Raw genomic sequence first — 23,768 nt, forward strand, 5'->3', positions numbered from 1 at the left:
GACTAGAGTTATGGGATATTTTAAAAATAATGCCACACAGATGGCTGGGTGTGGTAGCTCATGCCTGTAATTCTAGCACTTTGGGAGGCCAAAGTAGGGGGATCACTTGAGGTCAGGAGTTTGAGACCAGCCTGAAACATAGTGAGACCCTGTCTCTCAAAAAAAAAAAAAAAAATAAGAAGGAACATAAATTAGCTGGGCATGGGGGCACATGCTTGTTGTTGTAGCTACTCAGGAGGAGAGGCAGGCAGATTGCTTAAGCTCAGGAGTTTGAGTCCGCAGTGAGCTATGATCATGACACTGCACTCCAGCCTGGGAAACAGTGAGACCCTGTCTCTTAAAAAAAATATGCCACAGAGGTGAAATGCCCTTCTCATGTTACCATATAAGGACCTGGGAAGGTTTGCGATGTATCCACATGACCTCATTGATGCAGGATGTTAATCTTCATCACTGGTTAAGGTTGTATTTGCCAGATTTCTTCACTTTTTTTTGAGACAGTCTCACTCACTCTGTTTCCCAGGCTAGAGTGCAGTGGCACAATCTAGGCTCACTGCAACCTCTAGCTTCCAGGTACAAGTGATTCTCCTGCCTCAGTCTCCCGAGTAGCTAGGATTACAGGTGTGCCCCACTACACCTGGCTAATTTTTGTATTTTTAGTGGAGACGGCGTTTCGCCATATTGGCCAGGCTGGTCTCAAACTCCTGAGCTCAGGTGATCTACCTGCGTTGGCCTCCCAAAATGCTGGGTTTGCAGGCGTGAGCCACTGCAAGAGAAGGCCTGGTGGCCTTCTCCACTTTAAAGTTAGTGTTTTTCCCTTTCCATACTCTCTTCTTTTTTACAGCTTAACTACCTGCTTTGATTGGAACCCGGTAGGTGATATTGAGATATTTTTGCTTAGGGAGAAGTTTTTAGTGCTGTGTCTGTATGACTGCACATCTACCACTTATTCTCTGGTTTGAAGAACAGTGCCTTTTTATTTTTGAAGTAGGTAATATTGGTGATAGTGAGAGGTTTATGCTTGTGGTTATGCTTGTTGTTATTTCATGTGCTAGTTCTTTGAATATATTGTCTCCTTTCTGTGGAAATAATTTGAAGATACCTATTTGTGTTGAGTTTGTCATTTAAAAACATCTTTCTGAGGACTTTTTGAACATAGATTGGGATATAATGGGGAAAAATGGCTTTCTTTTTTTTTTTTTTTTTTTTTGAGACACAGTTTCACTCTGCCTCCTAGGCTGGAGTGCAGTGGCGTGATCTCGGCTCACTGCAACCTCTGCCTCCCGGGTTCAAGTGATTCTTGTGCCTCAGCCTCCCGAGTAGCTGGGATTACAGGCACGCACCACCACACCTGGCTAATTTTTTTGTGTGTTTTTCGTAGAGATGGGGTTTTGCCACGTTGTCCAGGCTGGTCTCGAACTCCCAACCTCAACTTATCTGCCTGTCTCAGCCTCCCAAAGTGCTGGGATTACAGATGTGAGCCACCATGCCCAGCCAAAAAATGGATTTTTTTTTTTTTTTTAAACAGAGCCTTGCTCTGTCGCCCAGGCTGGAGTGCAGTGGCACGATCTCAGCTCACTGCAACCTCCGCCTCTGGGGTTCAAGTGATTCTCCTGCCTCAGCCTCCCAAGTAGCTGGGATTACAGGTCCCTGCCACAACACCTGGTTAATCTTTGTATTTTTAGTAGAGACAGGGTTTTACCATCTTGGTCAGGCTGGTGTTGAATTCCTGACCTCAAGCAATCCACCCACCTCAGCCTCCCAAAGTGCTGGGATTACAGTAGTGAGCCACTGCTCCCGGCTGGAAAAATGGCTTTCTATTGGAGTCCATCCAGGCTTCTCTTGTATTTGGAATCCTCTGAGTAATTGTTGTTTGCCCTTTGTTCATTATTAAATGGGCCACTTCACCTTCTAGTTCTGGATAACATTGTTAGCTATATATGGGATCAGTTGGGAGTAGCACATGGATTGGGGTCTTTTATTGTGACTCACAGTTTGTATGTATCAAATGCATTCGTTCTTCTTTCAGGTGTAAAGCTACTCTTAGGGGTTCATATTTGGCCTTTTAAAGACAGAGTTCTGTAACAAGAGTGAACTGTGGCATCAAGGTATGGGGATTCTGTGTCCCATTTCTTGAGGCCGTTTGCTCATGTCAGCACTAGACTACTTCTAGTTCTAGTAGCTCTTCATTAGTGTGAAGTATATTGTTGACCTTGGGCTTCTTTGTGTTTTTGAGGGGGTCTTTGTGACTTAGTTTGGGGATAGAGATTTAAGCTAGGAGATGAACAAGTAAGGGAAAAGGGAGTGATTCCACAGAATCGATAGAGAACCAAGGCTTGCTTTCTCTGTATTATTTTCCTTGGGTGGGGTAGGCTCTGAGTTTCTTTTAGCTCTTCATTCAAGCGTAGGCTAATGGGTGAGAAGAAATTGGCCCCTTCTGTTTATAGGAATGAAAAAATATTCATAGTAATGCCTTGTTTTTGTATTGTATATGTGTGTGCGCGTGTGTGTGTGTGTGTATATCTATAGCTATAGTATGTGTGTGTGTTGTAAATTGTTTATTCATTGATAGGAAGAAGTGTTCTTTTTCACAGGCTTAGTAATGGGTCCTGCCCAAGATCACACAGCTTGGTGGCAGCAGAATTAGTCCTAGGCTCGGGTCTCCTGAATTCTAGCTTAGTTTCCTTTTACATCCCACATTTTGTTCCTTCTAACATAAAGGCCTTATCAGGTTTTGAATCAGAGCAGGAAAGTAGATAATAGAGAGGAAGATTAGGTAGGAGAGGCAGGATCTGTTTTTTCCTTTCTTTGCTCTCTAATTTTGCTACACACACAGAAAACACACACATGCTGTCTCTCTTAGAATGATGTCATTTTTCACCTGCAGCTTAACTCAAGACTTACTACTCAGCCTCCCAGGGAACCAGGAAGGAAAGGTTTAGAAGTTACAATGGAATTGTTAGGAAACCACATGCCATTTCACTTCATGGAAATCATTTGAACCACCAGCAATCCATAATGGCTGTCTTTGGGAAGCTTTATTTTATAACTAAAGGCTACCTTCTGTCAAGAAACTTTCCTTGTCCTAATCCCAGTGTAGTAGCTACATATATCCTAAGTGTTACTGTTTGGGATTGACAACTGGAATTTTGTTAAGTCCTAACTTCAGTCCACTGTTGGATCTCTAAATTCCCTAACTCAGGCCTGCTTTGCAGAGCCCTTGTGAGAGGGTGCTAAGGAGCCTAAGACAAAAGCAAGCTTCTTTTATGCTTTCCGCCCCCCAGGAGTGGTGAAAGGACATAGGAAGGAGTCTGGGGAACTGTACTACAGCATTGAAAAAGAAGGCCAAAGAAAGTGGTATAAGCGAATGGCTGTCATCCTGTCCTTGGAGCAAGGAAACAGACTGAGAGAGCAGTATGGGCTTGGCCCCTATGAGGCAGTAGCACCTCTCACAAAGGCAGCAGATATCAGCTTAGGTAAGAACAGCTGCTTTTGGGCTCTTGTTCTGCTTACAGTGGGCGGAGGAGATTCTGGACCTGTCGGTAACGTTTCCCTAACTTTTATTATTCTTATGTGTGGCTTCTCAGATGGTGATGAGCTGTCATTTTGTAGAGCTACTGCCTTATCTGTTTCCTTCTTAGTAACAAACAGAAAGTCCTTAGGGTTTTTCTGGCCTCCTCAGTTCTATAGGGGACTAAACACATTTCAGTCATGGCAAAGACTAGATAAAAAAATATGACCTTAAAAAGAAGCTTCTTGGCCTCATGGAAAGTGGGGGAAGGAACACTGTGGTAGCTGAATCAGGGTCTGCCCAGCTTCTTGGAGTTCAGGGCCTCATACCGTAGAATTTGACCAACCTGTTTGGCTTATCCTGCCGTAGACAATTTGGTGGAAGGGAAGCGGAAACGGCGCAGTAACGTCAGCTCCCCAGCCACCCCTACTGCCTCCAGTAGCAGCAGCACAACCCCTACCCGAAAGATCACAGAAAGTCCTCGTGCCTCCATGGGAGTTCTCTCAGGCAAAAGAAAACTTATCACTTCTGAAGAGGAACGGTCCCCTGCCAAGCGAGGTCGCAAGTCTGCCACCGTCAAACCTGGTAAGTGCTCCTTTTTGCCTCATTCTTCCTTCAGAACATGGCAGAATGCAGGGTCAGCTGCTGGAAAAATGGAGCTTAATATGTGGCAGTGGCCCTTCTGTCCTGTTATAAAGTCGGGGTCCTGCCCAAGCCCACAGGTGATATTCAGGGACAGCTCACTGTATCCCTCCTCCCCCATCCCCTACAGACTCTAGTGCGGGTAGATAGCAAGGCCAGAATTAGGCGAGTGTGGTGGCAGGTGCCTGTAATCCCAGCTACTGGGGAGGCTGAGGTGGGAGAATCGCTTGAACCCAGGAAGGCGGAGGTTGCAGTGAGCCGAAATTGCACCATTGCACTCCAGCCTGGGCAACAAGAGTGAAACTTGGTCTCCAGAAAAAAAAAAAAAAAAAAAAGAAGGCCAGGACTTGATCACACCATTCTTTGACTACTGTGTGGGTTCTAGGAGGGAAAGGAGAAGTATTGAAATGTAAGCAGATTCAAAATAGGTGTAATTTCTCTTTGCCTGCACCATCTTCTTCCTGGAAATTCTGCTCCCCTCTCTTTTGTGCTTGGGCCCTCTAGCTTTCTCAGACTTCCTGTTGAAACATGGCTGGGCGTGGTGGCTCACGCCTGTAGTCCCAGCACTTTGGGAGGTCGAGGTTGAGGCATCACTTGAGGTCAGGAGTTCAAGACCACCCTGGCCAACCTGGCAAAACCCCATCTCTACTAAAAATACAAAAAAATTAGCTATGAGTGGTGGCACATACCTGTAGTCCCAGCTTCTCGGGAGGCTGAGGCAGTAGAATCACTTGAACCTGGGAGGCGGAGGTTGCAGTGAGCAGAGATCACGCCACGGCACTCCATCCTGGGTGACAGAGTGAGACTCCATCAAAAAAAAAGAAAAAGATCATATTTCAATGTGCTCTTCCCTCTCCCCATTATCCCCGAAACAACTCCTTTCCAGTCCCTAGCATTCAATAATTAAGAAAGGAGTTCATTCCATCTGTTGTTCATTGAGTCCCTACTGTGACCCAGGCCCAGCTGCTATGGGTTCAGGAGATTACAGAGGTAAAATCAGTCTATTCCCTTTTGGAACTTTCTCAGGCTAGCAAACTGATGAAACTCCATTGATTGTTACATTGTCCTGGCACCAGAGCTCCTTTTGTTTCCTATGTCTTTGAATTGTGTCATCTCCTTATCTACCCAACTGCTGCTGTGTTTCAGGGTATTTAAAAACAATAGTTAATCTTTATTGAATATTCACTGTATGAGGCATAGCGCTCAGTACTTCACACATAACACCTCACATATAATCCCTAAGAAGTATAGGTGCTAGAATGAGTTTTCCAGTTGAAGACTTTGAGGCACAGAAAAGTTGGCTAACTTTCCCAAGATGACAAAGTAAGCCAGGATTCAAACTTTGGTGGTCTTCACTTCTAATTCCAGCCTCGTTCATATAACATCATATTGCCTCTGAGACTGTTTTCTTGCTCCTGGTTTTATTTTAGAGAGGCATGCATGACCTGTCTGTCATCTTAGCCTCCTAATGAACCTACGATTCAGCTTCTCCAGGTCAGGTATCTGTTTTTTTTCTCAAGGACTTATTGGGGCACTCTTGGCATGGGTGTTCTGGCTGGCTGGTTCACTTACTTACCCAGGTGTTGAAAACTAATTCAGTTGAGGCAGGCTATTTTGATGTGGCACCATCTATGTGTAAAAACACTTTATTACCAAGTATTCTCTGCACCATTCTGGTGAAGGTCAGTGATGGGGTGGGAGGATCTATCTACAAGGGGCATTTCTTGATAATAAAAAAGTGTTGGGTTTGTTTTTTTTTTCTAAAGACTGCTTCAAAATATCTCATACCCTGGGGGAAATCAGAGCACGGGACACAGAAAGTGGGCTGAAGATTTCCAAACAGTTTTCACTCTCACCTACTATTTCTTTGTATTAGAACCACCTCTTTCTTCAGATGACCTCAGAAGTATTTGGTGTGGCTATATGAAAACAATACTTGGTTAATTTTCATTTATGAAAACACTGTATACATTATCATGACTGTGTAAAATTTAAATATGTAAATTTCTCTGTTATAAATTTTATCCTAGGCTGTTGGCCATTTAGAATGGTTGGCCATTGGAATGGTCTTTGGTTTCTGGCTCAGATAAGTTCATCAGGACAGTGCCTGCCCATCAGGTCATGCTTGGTGCTGGGGCCTTTTGGTATTAAGGCTTTTGCTGAGGCAATGGTGTGTATATCCCTCTAGTAACTGTGCCCCTGTCCTTCCCAGGTGCAGTGGGGGCAGGAGAGTTTGTGAGCCCCTGTGAGAGTGGAGACAATACCGGTGAACCCTCTGCCCTGGAAGAGCAGAGAGGGCCTTTGCCTCTCAACAAGACCTTGTTTCTGGGCTATGCATTCCTCCTTACCATGGCCACATCCAGTGACAAGTTGGCCAGCCGCTCCAAACTGCCAGATGGTCCTGCAGGAAGCAGTGAGGAAGAGGAGGGTAAGGCCTTAGGAAGCCCCGGGAGCTCTGACACATAGGCACTTCTTTCTTTTCCAGTCACTTATGAGCTGGTGGTCCCCCTGCTGTATGTAGAGGAGGCAAGGCAAATAGCAACTGGGATCTTGGTCATAGAAATTACTCCTGCTTTTTAACAGTTTCTAGACTGTTTTCATAAAATTCCTCTCAGTGAGTGGTTCCTGAAAACAATTCTGTGAGGCAGATGGGAGATAGATCTTATCTGTTTTATGGATGAAGCAACAAGTTTAGAGAGGTTAAAGGTTAAATGTTTTTTTTTTTTTTTTTGTCCACAATAATGACAAACCTGGGACTAGAGCTCTGTCATTTTAGCCTACTGCAACCATCCAAGTCAATCAGGTCTGAATGCCCTGCCATCTTCCCCATTTGTGTTCTGTGGGCATCTGCTAGAGCAAACCCACGTGGAGGGTAAGGTTCATTCTCCTGAGGTCTAAGACTGGGACTGTGGGGTGCCTGGTTCCTCAGGGTGATTGCAAAGAAACAGCTTCTAGGTCTTTTCAACTCTTGTACCTCTCTTTAACCTTAAATTAAATCTGTACATTGCATTTATTTCTGTGTTGTCTGTTAGTTTTTGAATGAAGGCTGCAGTGGGGAGAGGTCTGAAAAATGTGTGATCTAGGAGAGGGAATGAGCAGATATAAATGTATACACTATAAATAAGTGACTGACAGCAGTATCTAAATGTGTCTGTAAAGGCTAAAGGTCCAGATGGAATGATGTTATACAAGTTAGAGTTCTGACTAATGTTGTCTTGCAAGAGGGAATTGAATTAGGCAACATGGTTGTCATAATTTGCACCACTGGACATCTGTGAGGGTTGGCATTTCAGGTGTGTGGATGACTCTTTCCTAATTAACCAAAACTATATCTCACTGACTGCAGCCATGTGTAGATATGTACAAGGACATGGAAGGGATGATCAGGGACAGGCTTTGGTTTGGGAGAGTTGGGCTGTGGGAGTGAGTAGATGTGGTGTGGTGGGATTTCAAGGTTAAGTGTTTGCAACACTTAGCTTGTCAAACAATCAGATAGGCACAGTGGGAATAAGGTATTTGAAGAGTTTCCTGGACAGGAAAATTGGGAGTCTTTTGAGGATTCTGCATAGAGGTGTGTCATGGCATTAAAACAGTGATCGTGGTCATGGGTTTTTTTTTTTTTCCCCCTTTTACAATATTGCTGGACTCAAAACCAGGACTTCACAAGGCAGCTCTATAAATGTTTTGTTTGTTGCTTGGTTCAGCATAGTCAAGAAAGCTGACTGGTATGAGATGCAGGCTGTCCAGTATCATTAAAATCCGTGTGCCTGTGTGAGATGTAATAAGCTCTACTCATAAAAATAAAATGAGGCATTTGGACAGTGTTTTTGAAGGGATCTCCAGGTTTCTGATAGAAAGTGTGGTTACGGTGAATGTGTCTTTATGTTGGTGCCTTCATCCTTGGACACAGCCCAACAGTACCAGAATCCTTGATGTTTTCAGTGTATGAGAATGCTTGGGGGTTTCTCAATCTCAAGAAGGCGGAAGACATCTAATACTAAAACAATCCTCTGCAGAATTATAGTTTTTAAGAAACTGTTTGGTAGATGTTACAGATAAATGGGAATTCTTAGACACCAGCTTATAACAGGAGCTCCGTAAAATATTTAAATCCATCATATGAGATATATTTATTAATAAGTTTGGTACCTAATCTTGTTGGGTGGCACACCATCAGAGATCCTTCAGACACAGGGATTGACCCTGGAGTTGGGTTTATTTAGTACCTTCATACTTGATTTAGATGGCAGGATTAACAATCTATTCATTTTAGCATCTGGCTGGGCAGGGCACTCATACCTCAAAAATGAAGAAATTGGAACCCAGACTATTTGAGAAAAATTAGAGAAACACACTGCCTAGATAGGGTAATACTTCATTAGACAAATTAAGGAAATATAATTAGGGATTAAAATCTAAATAGACCAGTCCTGGATTAAGCAGACATAAAGTAGAAGTCTTAAGAAAAATACAGGATTGTAAGGGGTGTCGGCAGTGACTCAGCAGTAGAATCTTGGTGCTAAAGATTGTGACATGCTATATTGAGATAGCAAAAGGGTGCTATGACAAAGCTGAGAAATAGCCCTGCTGTATTCTGAGTTTCTTGTAACCATTTACAGTTTCTGTTTTGGGATTTCAATTTGAGAAGAATGTGGAGAATGCTGAATCAAGAAAAGAGCAATAAAAGTGAATAGGCTGGCTAGTCAGAACTAAGTGGAGATGGAGACCCCTGACCTGGGGCCTCAGCACTGCCTGAGCTACTCCAGCAGGCAGTGAGGGCACTGACGGGGGAGCCGTCACGAGGGATCCGCTCTAAGTTTTACTACTGGGTGTGAAGGGGAAGGGGAGTGGTACTGGCATTGAACCTTATGCATTGGATTGGGTTGGGTTTTAAAATTTGTGATAAAAATTTCAGTTAATTAGAACTTAATTTCCCAAAACTCCTAATTAACTAAAATCTCTAATGTCTTGCTTTTCTTTTTTTTTTTTTAATGTGTTATTTATATATGAGAGGAGCAGATGACAAGAAAACAAGCTCAAATTAGATATTTGGTCAAAAGAAGCAATTTCTAATTGCCTAGGGTCATTACAGCTTCAGCCTCATCTCTCATATCTTCTACTTCACCCTCAAGACTATAGAGCAGTCATTGGTGTTCAGTGTCCTGAGGTACTTCAAGATCATCAAAGGTAGATAGTTTTCAATAAAAAGGTTGAAACAGGATTTTCTAACCTTCACTTTAATCAGTTAAAATTTTAAAACCATATTTCATTGAGCATTCTGGTTTATTAAAGTTTTAGTGTACAAGGGGGTAAATAAAAAGGCTGATGCAGTGGGAATATGAAGGGTTTATTATAAACCCTTCATATATAAATTATAAAGTGTTCATCAGCTATTCATCTCCACAGAAGGTAGAACTAGAGGAAATGGGGTTTAGTGTTCAACAGGAGAGATTTAGGATAGACACAAAGGGAACTTCCTGATGGTAAGGGTTATTCAAGTTGGAATATGTCACTGTGGGAAATGATTGTGTTTCCATCCCTATCAACAGTCCAGTGCAGGAACCTTAGATGTTTTTAGGTCTAGGACCTACCTCCAGTCCTCATCTTCCCATTCCCTCCTACTCTTGTCCCTTCTTTTGGCAGCGTTTTAAAGACCTTGAGACAGATCTCTTTCTGACCCGTGGGGAAGCCCTTGGCCTGTCTTTGGGGACACACTGCTGTGGATAGCTGGGGAGTGGAAAAAGGGGCAGTAAGAAGGAGGCATAAGGTAGCAAATAAGAAAACCACTCAGTAATTATCTTGGGTTTTTTTTTTAATACAGAATTTTTAGAAATTCCTCCTTTCAACAAGCAGTATACAGAATCCCAGCTTCGAGCAGGAGCTGGCTATATCCTTGAAGATTTCAATGAAGCCCAGGTGAGGAGTTTCTTTGTGTAACCTAATATAGTGGCAATGATAAGAGCCAACTTGCTGTGTGAGAAGAGGCCTGGGAGGGGTTGGGGAACCTGGATAAAGTAGCCAGAGATTTCAGGAACTGAGAAACTGCCAAAATGTTTTTGCATGAAATAGAATTTTTATTGTGTATAGGGAAGAGAAGGTAGGACCTTGGGTTAGTTAATGGCTATGATTCTGTTGCTGGGACAAAAGAAGATTGATATTTATGTTTAGTAGTAGAAACCCCTATTAGGGTTGCTGATTTTTAGCCTGAAAGGTTGAGTTCATAGGTCTTGGTTGTCCATTGAGGATTTAGGTCCTCAGTATGCTGCAGGTGAGGCAGAGAGAACATCTATGGAAATCATTTGGGCCTTCCAGTGAGAAGAGTGGCCTTGGGCAGAAGGATAGACTAAATCACATTTTGGGTGGTAGTTGGGAGTCTTCAGATCTGCTCTTTATGGCTCATTATGGCTGCTGCTTAGGAGCTTTCCACAGAAGTCACCAAACCCATTGGCTCTGCTTCTTTTCTTCCAGTGTAACACAGCTTACCAGTGTCTTCTAATTGCGGATCAGCATTGTCGAACCCGGAAGTACTTCCTGTGCCTTGCCAGTGGGATTCCTTGTGTTTCTCATGTCTGGGTCCATGATAGTTGCCATGCCAACCAGCTCCAGAACTACCGTAATTATCTGTTGCCAGCTGGGTACAGCCTTGAGGAGCAAAGAATTCTGGACTGGTAAGTATTTGAAGCCCATCCAGAATTGTATAGACAGGAAGACAGCAAGCTTTGGAGGGAAGAGAATCTAGGTGAGGGAGTAAAGCTTTCTAGAAATTGGAATGTCTGTAGGATAAATTTGAGTGGGTTTGAAATGACTTCAGGAGTTTATCTAGTTTATTTCCATAGGTTACATTGGCTAGGAACCTTTTGCAAATGTGTGAAGATTTGTATATAGGGTCAATATTCTCAACCCGTAAAGTTAGAGAACTAAGTTTTAAGCAAGCATTAAAAATACATAGGCTCAGGAGCATGATTTGGATTATTCTCAGCCCCAGAACAAACATGGAAATCTGAAAGCCAGGATTGCAAGGAATACAGGTCATTCATAGAAAGGAAGAGAAGGGGGACCCTAATATAGGGCTTAGTTTTTTGAGATGAAGTCTTGCTCTGTCACCTAGGCTGGAGTACAGTGGCACAATGACAACTTACTGCAGCCTCAACCTCCCAAGCCGAAGTGATCCTCCTACCTCAGCCTCCCAAGCTGCTGGGACAACAGGCACTCGCCACCATACCAAGCTAATTTTTTTGTTATTTTTTGTAGAGATGGGGTCTCACCATATTGCCCAGGCTGGTCTTGAACTCCCAGGCCCAAGAGATCCAACCACCACAGTCTTCCAAAGTGCTGGGATTACAGGCTTGAGACACTATGCCTGATGGGGCACTTATTTTTGAAAGCATTCAGATGTACATGAGTCCCTTTGCAGAAAGGCAGTTTGTTGGATATTACTTGTCATGCTAAGGTCCTTTCCTGTCTCCTTCATAGGCAACCTCGTGAAAATCCTTTCCAGAATCTGAAGGTACTCTTGGTATCAGACCAACAGCAGAACTTCCTGGAGCTCTGGTCTGAGATCCTCATGACTGGTGGGGCAGCCTCTGTGAAGCAGCACCATTCAAGTGCCCATAACAAAGGTACCTGAAAGAGCGTGTGTGTGTCTTCGTTCCAGGGATCTCCTTAGACCTGTAGGTTTTAGGCCTTGTGGGCCAAGGCTCAGGCCTAATAGGTTGACCGTATCCATGTTTCTTAGAGAAGAAAAGTGCCACCTTCAAGAGGTGAGTCAACATAAGTGAAGCACTGGACGTATTTTTGTTAAATATTTCTACAAGGTCCGCACATAGTGATTATAACTCTGCTTTTGGTCATGATCAGTAGCAGTGTGTTTGACATAGTAGGGCTTTGGTTTGTGCACAGTGGGATGTATTGGTTAGAATCAAATCTCTCTTTGTAATGGAGGGCTACATTGAGTGTCCTTTCCTTCTTCACTTTCCCTTCCTCCTTGCAGATATTGCTTTAGGGGTATTTGATGTGGTGGTGACGGACCCCTCGTGCCCAGCCTCAGTGCTGAAGTGTGCTGAAGCATTGCAGCTGCCTGTGGTGTCACAAGAGTGGGTGATCCAGTGCCTCATTGTTGGGGCGAGGATTGGATTCAAGCAGCATCCAAAATATAAACACGATTATGTTTCTCACTAAAGATACTTGGTCTTACTGGTTTTATTCCCTGCTATCGTGGAGATTGTGTTTTAACCAGGTTTTAAATGTGTCTTGTGTGTAACTGGATTCCTTGCATGGATCTTGTATATAGTTTTATTTGCTGAACTTTTATGATAAAATAAATGTTGAATCTCTTTGGTTGTAGTAACTGGGATTTCTTCATCTGTTTCTTTGAGCTTAATCTCAGAACAAATGACAAGACAAACATAGCACTTTCTCGAGTCTTTCAACAGGCTTATTCACTTTCGGAGGACAGCTAGCCAAGGAAATTGAAAAGTTAAGTGGCATCATTCCCAAAAGGTTATTCCAGGGTGTCTAAAATGCTATGTTTGCAGAAACTCAGTTTAAAGTAGGTGAAGGCCCAGATTAACAGTTGTGCCAAAAGTTGAGTGGAATTGGGCACAGCTGTTTCCTGACAGTTAAAAAAGACCTGATGCTCTCTCTCTCTCTAGAGCTGAGATCACAGCTGACCTGTGGGTATTCCCCCACTCTTAGAGCTAAAGGGAGAACGAAAGGACCAACTGCCATGAAGGGACACTGACCATAAACTTAATGGAATGACCTTCCATAAGATAAACATGAGAAGCACAAGTGAGAACACCCGGAAATGTTACACATTCTAGTCAAAGACCCAATATTATTATTATTGTCACAATGGCTGGAAGCAGTTCCTTCCCTTCCTCTGGCATCACTGATCCCTGTTCATGGCTTCTCATTCTCTAGAGCAGGGGTCAAGTTTTTTTTTCTGTAAAGGGCCAAAGAGTAAATATTTCAGGCATTGTAGGCCATTTGATCCATCACAACTACTCACCTTTGCTGTGAGGGCATGAAAGCAACCATAGACAATGAGTAAACAAATGGGCATGACTGGGTTTCAGTAAAACTGTATTTACAAAAACAGACAGCAGGCCATAGTTTGCCAGCTCCTGCTCTAGAGACAGCAGTGGAAAGGGTGATCTTTAGTTGGTAATAGCAGGGAATAACGTTTCCAGAGCTTCCCAGTGTGTAGAAGATGTAGTGATAAAGACCAGATTCGGTGACTATAAACTGATGCCAGAACACTGCATTCTTTTTCAGTTTGGAGGGTGTTGTTCAATTAATATTTATTTTTACTCACACTGATATGAATATTGATTACCAGTGATGGCTGGGCCGTATTGAGATAACTTCAACCCCTATGGTTTGTGTAAGATGGGTAATTGGGCCTGCTGTCTTCAGTATTTAAAAATCTAACAACTTGATCTCAATTTTTTCTTAAGGACCTTTTTCTTGGAGAATAATACTTTTTTTTTTTTTTTTTTTTTTTTTGAGACGGAATTTCGCTCTTGTTGCCCAGGCTGGAATGCAATGGCATGATCTCACCTCACCGCAACGTCTGCTTCCCAGGTTCAAGCAGTTCTCCTGTTTCAGCCTCCTGAGTAGCTGGGATTACAGGCACATGCCACCACACCTGGCTAATTTTTGTATTTTTAGTAGAGTCGGGGTTTCATCATGTTGGTCAGGCTGGTCTCAAACCCCTGACTTCAGGTGATCTGCCCGCCTCGGCCTCCCAAAGTGCTGGGATTACAGGCGTGAGCCACCATGCCCAGCCTAAGAAATACTTTAAGTATATTTTCATTAGCTAGAATTGCCCAATCTGTGTGGGTATAAATTACTTGGTATAGGGAGAGAGAAAGCCTGTCTTAACCTGTTGCTTTCTTACTTGGTGGTAACATCCAGCAGTTAGCCTATTTATAAACATAATTCCTTTTTCACATATGAACCATAAAATATTTAACTTTCTGCTCTATATTGTTTGTTTACTGCTGTATCTCCCACAGCTTGAACAGTACCAAGGCACACAGTAGGTGCTCAATAAATGACTACTGAATAAATGAACACATCCAACAAATGTTCTCAATGTAAAGGATCAGAGATGCCACATGTTCTCCTTGATGGGACAGACCCTTCCACATGGGAATGATGGGAAGGAGTTGTACTCCTGGATGTTCAGTAACTGCTTCTAGGAGAAAAGGTAGAGTCCTATCACTAAGCCGCAGATATCTATTTGTGTGTGGCTAGAATGGGATGTTTTGACTCTTCTGTTACAACTTTGGGAACGTGGCTGTTATTTCAGTTTATAAGCCAGAACTTTTCACATCCCGAAACTACAAAAGAGAAAAAGAGCCTTATTAAGTATCATGCTTTCCCAAGACTACCTTCAAAGAAATATGAATCAGGACAACCTGTGATCTAAATAATGTCATCTTAAAACTGAAGAGTTTCTTTTGACTCTTCTGCTATAATAGCTTAGAAAAAAATCTGCTTGCAGACATTTTAGAGATAGAAAGGCAAATAAAGTGATTTTCTGAATGGGAATGACAGACCTCTGGGAAGCCAGTTACTACTGAATCTCAGTATCAGTTTTTTTTAAAGTTTAGAGTTAGAAGGGGTGGTCTCCTCTTTTCACGGATGCGGACGCTAGGGACCAGCAAGGCGGGGTGCCCACGGCTGCACAGCTAGTTCATATCAGAATTGGAAATGGAAGGCACACTGCCTCCCAGCATAGCAATACATAACCTAGCAAAGGACTTAACACCTATCTCACTGTCAGGTTTTTTAGTATTTTATGATGATGATGACTTCTACTAGAAAATAACCTTCATTAAAATTATTAAAGATGGTCACACCTCTATCTCTAAGCCTTACTTATAAAATGAGGGTATTTGTACTATATGATGGCTAAAGTCTTCTTCCAGCTCTAGAATTCTACAACTCATTAAAAAGCCACCTAAAAAAGTCTACTGAGTTACCCAAGGGTTGCTCCTACCTGCCCAGAGTTCCACCAGCCTGGGTATAGTATTTGTTATAATCTAGTCGTAACAGTAGTTGAGCCAAATCTGAGTTGATCTGATGATTCCGAACACTGGAGAGAATCTTGAACAGGAGTGAAGATTGGCGGCTAAAGCCCTGCAGAGAGAAGGACTCAGCTGTCATTCCACTTCAGCTCACCAGCTCTCCATATGGAGGATGGGGGCGGAGGGAGGAGTTTCTTGGAAAAGCCTTGTTCAAAATTCTACAGAACCACCTGGCCTTCCCACATTCCTATTTCTATTAGTTCCTAAAATGACTTGTACCAAATCCATACATGCATGACTTCCTAAGTACTCTTTCATCAGTAGGAATTTAGTAGCTGGTTTCCAGTTAATGTATTTTGTCAAGTACTGGGGTTGGGGAGAACCCATTTTGATTACAAGCAGATAATTATCTCAGTGAGATGGGGGTTAGTTCAAGGAAGTAAGGAGGGGTAGGATGTGAGGAAGTTACAACAAAGCCAATGCTTATTTGATGGGCTGAATAAACTATTCAGGACTGAACTATTTTTGAGCACTGTGAGATGGCACAGTAATTACCTGCTTCAAAATCAACTGATACCAACATTTTTATCTTTGTATCTTATTTCTGTATGTGTGTATTGAGGAAATGCTTTACTGACTCAGAGGAAAGATCATGAATTCTCCATTGGCAAAACCACCTCTGTCCTTTCGGCATACTTCCAGGCAGACGTACCTTCACGAGAATGCTCAGCTGGGTGGCTCCACGCTCATCCAGTGGGCCTAGGTTCTGACTGACCAGTGAACAAAAACTGTGACAGAGATCTAGGATTTCATTCAGGCAGTGAAACACCTACCCGAGAAACAGAGTTAGCATTAGGAAAAGGAGGAAGGTACGTCCATGAAATTAAAGTTTTAGGAGAACAGTCTAATTAATAGCTGATCTAATTAATAGCTGACCTCCCAAATCTGAGAGGATAGACACTGCCACTTGCAAGGCCTGCCAGCCCCTCAGACATACAAAATGTGTAAAACAAACACATCCTTTCCTGGCTAAGCAAGTATTACTCTCTTAGCCCTGCACCAAACCTCCAATCTAGCCACATTTAACTCTTCATTTCTTAGACCCGCAGAGTGTGTTCCTGCCTCTGAGCTGTGAGTGTTGTTCCCTTTGCCCGGGATGCTCTTGTTTTTAATACCAGTTCAAGTCCCACTCTCTCAGTGAAGCACTCCCTTCCCCACTGTAGCCTTTAGTGAACCCTCGTTTCTTGCTTCTTTATTATCTGTACTGTTGTCCACTTGGCAATTGTTCAGGCCTCTGTGTTGTTACTGATTTTTGTATGTGTATATATATATATGTCTTGTTTTTCCAACTAGATTGTGAGCTCCTTAAGGGCAGAGCCATGAATTATACCTCTTTGTATCCCCAGTGCCTTGCATACAGTAAGCACTCAATAAATATTTAATGATGATGACCTGCTCTGATATTCTGCTTTTCCCTATGGATACATCTATGCCACATAAGGACAGCATCTACCCATCACAGTAGTTCTTGGTTGTTTTCAACCAGCCCTCTGGAGTGGCATCTATTAATATATATCTTACTCTTCCTGGTACAGCAGAAATAGCCCTAAACACCAGAACATTTTTAAAAAGTCTGTAACAGCTGTGCTGTAGCACACTGAGGAATAACCACCAGCTCATGTCAGAGAGGAGGCATAACTGTTCCATTAGAAACTACCAGAGATCATTTCAATCTTCCTGTTCTTTATCCTGGAATTGGAACTAGCTTGTGAGCTTTAAAAAAAATTAGTATCTGAGTCCCACTATTACAGGGATTCTAATTTAAGTGCTCTGTCACCTAGATTTTTTTAAAGAGTTCCGATGATTCCAATGTGCAGCCAAAGTTAAGAATAACTGCCACGAAGGAGACATATATGTACTTATAGAAACACACACATACATCGAGAGAGAAACACTACTCTAGTTGTCTATGAAAAGAACTTTCAAATGACTGATCCATCCTGGTCCAAAAGATTTCTAAGAAGGTGAACTCTATATGCTTTTCATTGGTTTTTCTGTATTGTCAGTAAGGATTTTGAGTTTCTTTAACTCCTGAGGGTTTAAGCACATAATTCTTTCATCTGTAGCTGCTCACCACACCTTGTATTTCAGAAATTCAAAGACATCATAGGTCCCATTTAACATGCCTTTTTAGTTTTGCTTTACACATTCTTTTTTTTTTTATCCGCTCCCCCAAGACAGAATCTTGCTCTGTTGCCCAGGCTGGAGTGCAATGGAATGATCTTTTTTTTTTTTTTTTTTTTTTTTTTTTTTTTTGAGACAGAGTCTCGCTCTGTCGCCCGGGCTGGAGTGCAGTGGCGCAATCTCGGCTCACTGCAAGCTCCGCCTCCCGGGTTCACGCCATTCTCCTGCCTCAGCCTCCGAGTAGCTGGGACTACAGGCGCCCGCCACCGCGCCCGGCTAATTTTTTGTATTTTTTAGTAGAGACGGGGTTTCACCGTGGTCTCGATCTCCTGACCTCGTGATCCGCCCGCCTCGGCCTCCCAAAGTGCTGGGATTACAAGCGTGAGCCACCGCGCCCGGCCAATGGAATGATCTTGGCTCACTGAAACCTCTGCCTCCCGGGTCCAAGCAATTCTCCTGCCTCAGCCTATGAGCCACCACACCTGGCTATTTTTCTTTTTTTTTTCTGTATTTTTAGTAGAGACAGGGTTTCACCATGTTGACCAGGCTGGTCTTGAACTCCTGACCTTGTGATCCGCCCACCTCGGCCTCCCTGGGATTACAGGCATGAGCCACCATGCCCCGCCGCTTTATACATTCTTAAAAAATGTTTTAAAATGGACTTGAATAATTGCTTAATGATGGTTTCGTATCCTGTCAACTCAAAGTGCCTAAGGGAATGGTCAGTGCTAGAAGCAGTGTGAGGAAACCAATGAGCCTTACTTACAGGTTTCAGTAGGATAAAGGATTGAGCCAGCAAATTGCTCAGGAAGTGGTCATGAGCCAATCGGATGCTTTCAAAGTCTCGGGTAGAATTGATTTGATGAAGCAGCTGGGAGAACTGAGACTCCAACACATCTACCTGATAGACATTACACAAAAATTTTAGCACCTTGCATATTCTAAGCACTCGAAGACATTAAGATGCCTGACAGATTGAAATGAAAATGCTTTGCCCCCACTCATCTTCCTTCTAACCAAGTCACATTAAGGCTGACCAAAGACACCCTTATATTGCCCAGCCTTGTAAGAAGTTATTTGCATAATTCTGAACCCCCTCCCTCCAATATCCTGGCTGACCACTCTCCTCTGCCCCATCCTTTTCTCTTTTTCTTTTTTTCTTTTTTTTTTTTTGAGACGGAGTCTTGCTCTGCCGCCTAGGCTGGAGTACAGTGGTGCAATCCTGGCTCACTGCAACCTCCACATCCCAGGGTTCAAGCAGTTCTCCTGCCTCAGCCTCCTGAGTAGCTAGGATTACAGGTGCCCACTACCACGCGTGGCTAATTTTTGTATTTTTAGTAGAGAGGGGGTTTCACCATGTTGGCCAGGTTGGTCTCAAACTCCTGACCTCAGGCAATCTGTTTGGCTCAGCCTCCCAAAGTGCTGGGATTACAGGCGTGAGCCACTGCGCCCGGCTTCCCCTGCCCCATCCTAATCCACTCATGCCACATTCCCTCTACTGACTGACTTGGTCACCTATGGGATTCCAGAAGTTAGAGCAAACAATAAAAATAAGGGGCAAGTCAACAATAAATAATAGATTGCTGATGAGGATCCTTTAAAATGCCTTTAAGAGGCTGGTGTGGTGGCGGTTCATGCCTATAATCCCAGCACTTTGGCAGGCAAAGGTAGGAGGATCACTTGAATCCTGGAGTTTTTTTTTTTTTTGGAGACGGAGTCTCACTCTGTTGCCCAGGCTGGAGTGCAATGGCATGATCTTGGCTCACTGCAACCTCCACCTCCCAGGTTCAAGCGATTCTCCTGCCTCAGCCTCCCAGGTAGCTGGGACCACAGGCAGGCGCCACCATGCTCGGCTAATTTTTTTGTATTTTTAGTAGAGATGGTGTTTCACCATGCTGGCCAGGCTGGTCTCGAACTCCTGACCTCAAGTGATCCGCCACCTCAGCCTCCCAAAGTGCTGAGATTACAGACGTGAGCCACCACACCTGGCTGAAGCCAGGAGTTTGAGACCAGCCTGGGCAACAAAGTGAGACTCCATCTCTACAAAAAATAAAAAAAAAACAGCTGGGCGTGGTGGCATGTATCTGTAGTCACAGCTACTTGAGAGGCTGAGGCAGGGGGCTCACTTGAGTCCAGGAGTTTGAGGCTTCAGTGAGCTATGACTGCACCACTGCATTCCAGCCTGGGAAACAGAGACAGACCCTGTCTCTAAAAAATAATAAAATAAAATAAAATGCTTTAAGAAACACGGTTGGTGATGTAACTCTTGAATTTTCCAAACCCTACCATTTTATCAAATACAGACTTGTAGTCCCTATTCAATACTCCCTGCCAACCTCCTAGACGTTTTTCCGTACCCCTTCCTTCTACTCATCTCTCAGCACAGACCTGGAGATAGTACTGAAGATTATCCACCAAAAATGCCATGTGATTTCTTAGGCGCCACTTGATCGCATCCGTCTGGTTGGACTTGAGGTGCTTGCGCTGCATTTGTAGGGCCCAGCAGTGCTGCAGCTCAGCTTGCACCCGGCGCACGCTCAGTAAGTACTTGAAAACAACATTGTACCTAGGACAGAAACAACAGGATATTCAAGACAAAAATTTCATCCCCTGCACTTCCCCCACATGACAGACTCTAGGACTTTGTGCCACCCACTCCTCTCACAAACAGGCAGTCAGGAAAGAGTGACTAGAGATGTAGACAAATAAATTATAATTTATTTATACAATGGAATATTATATAGCAGTCAAATGAATGAACTCCAGCTATACAACAAGATGAGACCCCATCTCTGCATTTTTTAGATAACTTGGGAAATTTCAGTGTGGACTGGATACTAGATTATAAGGGACTACTGTTAATTTTACTGGCTGTGATAATGGCATTATAGTTCTGTTGAAATATGCCTTTTTGAATGGTTGACTCGTGTTGCTTCTCATATTCAAAAATACGGTTTTTGAATGAAAAAGGTAAATCACAAAAGATTACATATAGCCGTTTTTATAATTCTTAAAGCAGGCCAAGTGTGTTGGCTCATGCCTGTAATCCCGGCACTTTGGGAGGCCAAGGCAGGAGAATTACTTAAGCCCAGGGGTTCAAGACCAGCCTGAGCAACATAGTGAGATGCCATCTCTACTAAAAATTAAAAAAATTAGCCAGGTGTGGTGGTGCCCACCTATAGTACCAGTTACTTGGGAGGTTGAGGCAGAAGATTGCTTGAACCCAGGGGTCAAGGCTGCAGTGTGCTGCCTGGGCAACAGAGCAAGACCCTGTCTCGAAAAAAATAGTGTGTTATGAATCAAGGATTATGATGAATCTGATTCTCTGTCCCTGAGAGCTGAAAGAAAGTAAAATAGCTTCCCTCTGAGATAGACTCCTGCTCCTGCCTCCTTGCAAGTTCAGGTGCTAACTGCTTAATGCCGAGACTCCATACTGAAAAGACACATGGGAAGAACAGCTGATTCTTGGTAGAATAGGATTTACCTGTCTGTAGGCAGGCTTGCAGAAGACAGTCCCATTCTGTTTGGTTTTTAAAATGATCTATTTCTAAAGGAACAAACATAATGAAATGATAGACCGTGTTTGGAAACTGATTTGAACAAACCCAAACATAAAGATAACTTTTAGAGAACTGGAGAAATCTCAGTGTAGACTGGATATTATAAGGGATTATAAGGGACTACTGTTAATTTTACTGGATGTGATAATGGCATTGTAGTTCTGTTGAAATATGCCTTTTTCAATTGTTTATTGGCAGAATGAAATGACTGTGATTTGCTTTATACAGCTCTAGCAAAGAAGTGGGGGAGGGACAGATAAAAGTAGTATAATGTTGATGGTTACTGAAGGTGAATAATGAGGACACAGGATTTTGTTATGGTCTATACTTTTGTTTATATTTAGAAATTTTTATAATGAAAATGCAAAAATACTTCTAAACTTGATTTCTTCAAGGGTGTTGAGAGCATATCAAGTTAGGAGGTAAGTGGACTGTGGGCCTATAGGATTCTGGGAGCTAAGGATCTTTGGAAGCTCTTTGTACAGGGTCCATGCCACTTGCTTAGCTGGGCCGTGGGCTCTGAATTTGCCATAGAATCTTCTCCCTGAACCAGTCTCATCTTTTCTAGTTTATGCCCAGTCTATTCTACCCTAAGCTTCTCTACCTCAAAAAAGTAGAGAGGGCTAGGAAGAAGAACAGGAAGGATTAAGAGTGGTGGCTGGAAGAAGAGATGGCCTTTTTGTTTCCCTTTTCTTCATTCCTCTGGCTTCACAGAGTATGACAGCTTCAATCCTCCATCCAGGCCAGGGGCCAGTTCTCTGACCAGTAATTGGGTTTGGGAAGTTCCTAGATATGGCGTGAGGATAGATTTCAAAAGCCACCACCAGCCACATTTGCTTCTCTTACCTCTTTTCTGTAGATCTCTGGTTTGGGGACATTAATTAGGTCCTGACCAAGCCAAGCAACAGCACTTGGCAAGCTCTCATGATAAAGAACAAAGCTGACCTGACAGAAGGAGACTCCAGCTTGGTCAGCTCTTTTATTCCACCCCTAAGCTTGGCTGCCCCTGTTGTCTCTCCCTGGGGGTAAGGAGGCAGTCTTCTCCCCAGTGGCTAACATCCATAGCAAACATGCAGGCTGGAGGACTTTCCCAAGTAAATAAAAAAAAAAAGGGAGAGACCTTGTCAGGTGTGATGGAATCAAGGGCCATTGTCTCGACATGGTGCCTGAGACCTTATTTTCCAGAGCTCACAAACTGGCAGCCTACAAACTGCTTATTATTTGGCAATTTAAAAAAACGATGGTTTGAAGTAGATATGCCCTCCCATTGATTCCAACTCCGTGTCTCATATCTGTGGCTTCACTTATTAATGTGATCAGTCTAGCCCCTGAAGGCATAAGCGTTTACAACTTTTGATTTACAGATTGTTAAAAACTAGTTGGGTGGCTCTCTTGCCCCCATTAATTTTTTTTTTCTTTTTTTTATACGAGATGAGGGTCTCACTATGTTGCCCAGGATGGATTTGAAATCCTGGGCTTAAGGGATCCTCCTGCCTCAGGCTCTGGACTAGCTGGGATTACAGGCGTGTGCCACCACACCTTGCTCTCCCACTAATTCTGTTCCTGCTAGTTTCTTCCCTTACAAGTAAGGTGGGTCATATTTACCTGTAAGAAACTCAGAAATACTCACTTTTCCAGGACAGCTGGGGTGAAGAGAATATGTAGTGGCCACTGTACTTTGTAGGAAAGACCTAGGGCTGCCCAGCCAGATGCAGGGGCTTCCCGGGGAGAAGTTTCCCGAGAAGGCCCTTCTCTTGCCTGAGTAGCATCTGCTGTGATAAAGAAAAGAAAAGAAAAAAAGAAAAGATAACAACTTGGTTAATCTAGAACCAGAGACTCAACAAGTGAATATCATTAATGAAACTAGAGCTCACAGGAGTTCAAGACCAGCCTGGGCAATACAGTGAAACCCCGTCTCTACTAAAAATACATAAATTAGCTGGGCGTGGTGGCACGCACTTGTAGTCTCAGCTACTCACGGGGGCTGAGGCATGAGAATTGTTTGAACCTGGAAGGCGGAGGTTGTAGTGAGCCAAGATTGTGCCACTGCACTCCAGCCTGGGCAACAGAGCGAGACTCTGTCTCCAAAAGAAAAGAAACAGAGCTCATTGGAGTCTGCGATGTCAGAAGCTTTCAGGGGACAAAAAGAAGGGGACAAGGAAACTTCTATGTGAGGTTCTCTTGGGAGGTCTTCTAGAGATTCTTTCCTCAGCCTTAAAATCTGGGGGCTGGAAACAAATAAACAGGGACCATTCCAGCAGCATGACAAAAAAAAAAAAAAAAAAAAAACCCCAACTCCCCCAAAACATGGCCTGGTCATCTCACTTAGCCTCTCTGGACTTCTGGACTTTCCTTTTCTTCTCCATAGAATTACAGTATTGTACTAGCTGATTTCTAAGATCCAAAATTATATGGTTTCTATGGCGGGGGATGGAAGCAGAGATGGGAAAATGGATGATGACCAGTAGGAACTCTAAGGTGGCAGGGAGGAATGGCAAACCTTTGTGCTCCTTTCCGTGATACTCAATTGTCAAGTGCAACAGAGGGAGAAGGTTGTCATCATCTAGCAATACCTTGTGTGCTGACTGTTGAAAGGCCACATTCACATCTGCAAGAAAGAACATGCAGGCTGACAAGGACGCTTGGCTACAAAACAAACCCAGACTCCTCCAGCTTTCCGCTTCTCCCCCAACATGCCCAATGCTAACAGCAGGACACAGTGGACATCTGTTGCATTTGTCTAACATCCATCCATTCTTCTCTTCTTGCTGACAAACTGCCTCCTGATTTTCCTTGGAGAATCATCCCTATTCAGTACAGTTCACATATTTCCAG

At 43.3% G+C, this 23,768-nt stretch overlaps 2 protein-coding genes across 27 annotated transcripts in view; one reads left to right on the forward strand and one right to left on the reverse strand.

Moving 5' to 3' along the window:
* The window catches only part of TP53BP1 (tumor protein p53 binding protein 1), a 113,746-nt gene extending 97,106 nt beyond the window's left edge, over nt 1-16,640 (forward strand). For 5 of the 12 annotated variants that reach the window (XM_063639541.1, XM_055278934.2, XM_055278938.2 and 2 more), the window contains 7 exons: nt 3,285-3,476; nt 3,881-4,096; nt 6,366-6,581; nt 9,975-10,069; nt 10,622-10,821; nt 11,627-11,772; nt 12,144-12,500. In XM_063639541.1, the coding sequence (XP_063495611.1) occupies nt 3,285-3,476; nt 3,881-4,096; nt 6,366-6,581; nt 9,975-10,069; nt 10,622-10,821; nt 11,627-11,772; nt 12,144-12,331 (1,253 nt within the window). In that variant the 3' untranslated portion in view covers nt 12,332-12,500. Of the gene's footprint in view, nt 1-3,284; nt 3,477-3,880; nt 4,097-5,583; nt 5,671-6,365; nt 6,582-9,172; nt 9,341-9,974; nt 10,070-10,621; nt 10,822-11,626; nt 11,773-12,143 lie in introns of those variants that run through there. The other 7 variants (XM_055278935.2, XM_063639543.1, XM_063639542.1 and 4 more) reach the window with 5 other exon arrangements.
* The window catches only part of TUBGCP4 (tubulin gamma complex component 4), a 58,536-nt gene that overhangs the window by 2,712 nt on the left and 32,056 nt on the right, over nt 1-23,768 (reverse strand). For 4 of the 15 annotated variants that reach the window (XR_010120850.1, XR_010120849.1, XR_010120839.1 and 1 more), the window contains exons 12-18: nt 23,434-23,541; nt 22,564-22,705; nt 19,762-19,939; nt 18,140-18,274; nt 15,902-16,018; nt 15,162-15,301; nt 4,843-6,664 (exon numbers count right to left, since the gene is read on the reverse strand). Coding sequence is in view for 2 of the 15 variants with exons in the window: in XM_055278947.2 (XP_055134922.1) it covers nt 14,487-14,499; nt 15,162-15,301; nt 15,902-16,018; nt 18,140-18,274; nt 19,762-19,939; nt 22,564-22,705; nt 23,434-23,541 (833 nt within the window). In the remaining 13 variants the exon portion in view is untranslated. Of the gene's footprint in view, nt 1-3,019; nt 4,157-4,842; nt 6,665-9,947; nt 14,500-15,161; nt 15,302-15,901; nt 16,019-18,139; nt 18,275-19,761; nt 19,940-22,563; nt 22,706-23,433; nt 23,542-23,768 lie in introns of those variants that run through there. The other 11 variants (XR_010120846.1, XR_010120847.1, XR_010120844.1 and 8 more) reach the window with 11 other exon arrangements.

This window comes from Symphalangus syndactylus, chromosome 5 (assembly GCF_028878055.3).
Source record: "Symphalangus syndactylus isolate Jambi chromosome 5, NHGRI_mSymSyn1-v2.1_pri, whole genome shotgun sequence".
NCBI classification, from domain to species: domain Eukaryota; kingdom Metazoa; phylum Chordata; class Mammalia; order Primates; family Hylobatidae; genus Symphalangus; species Symphalangus syndactylus.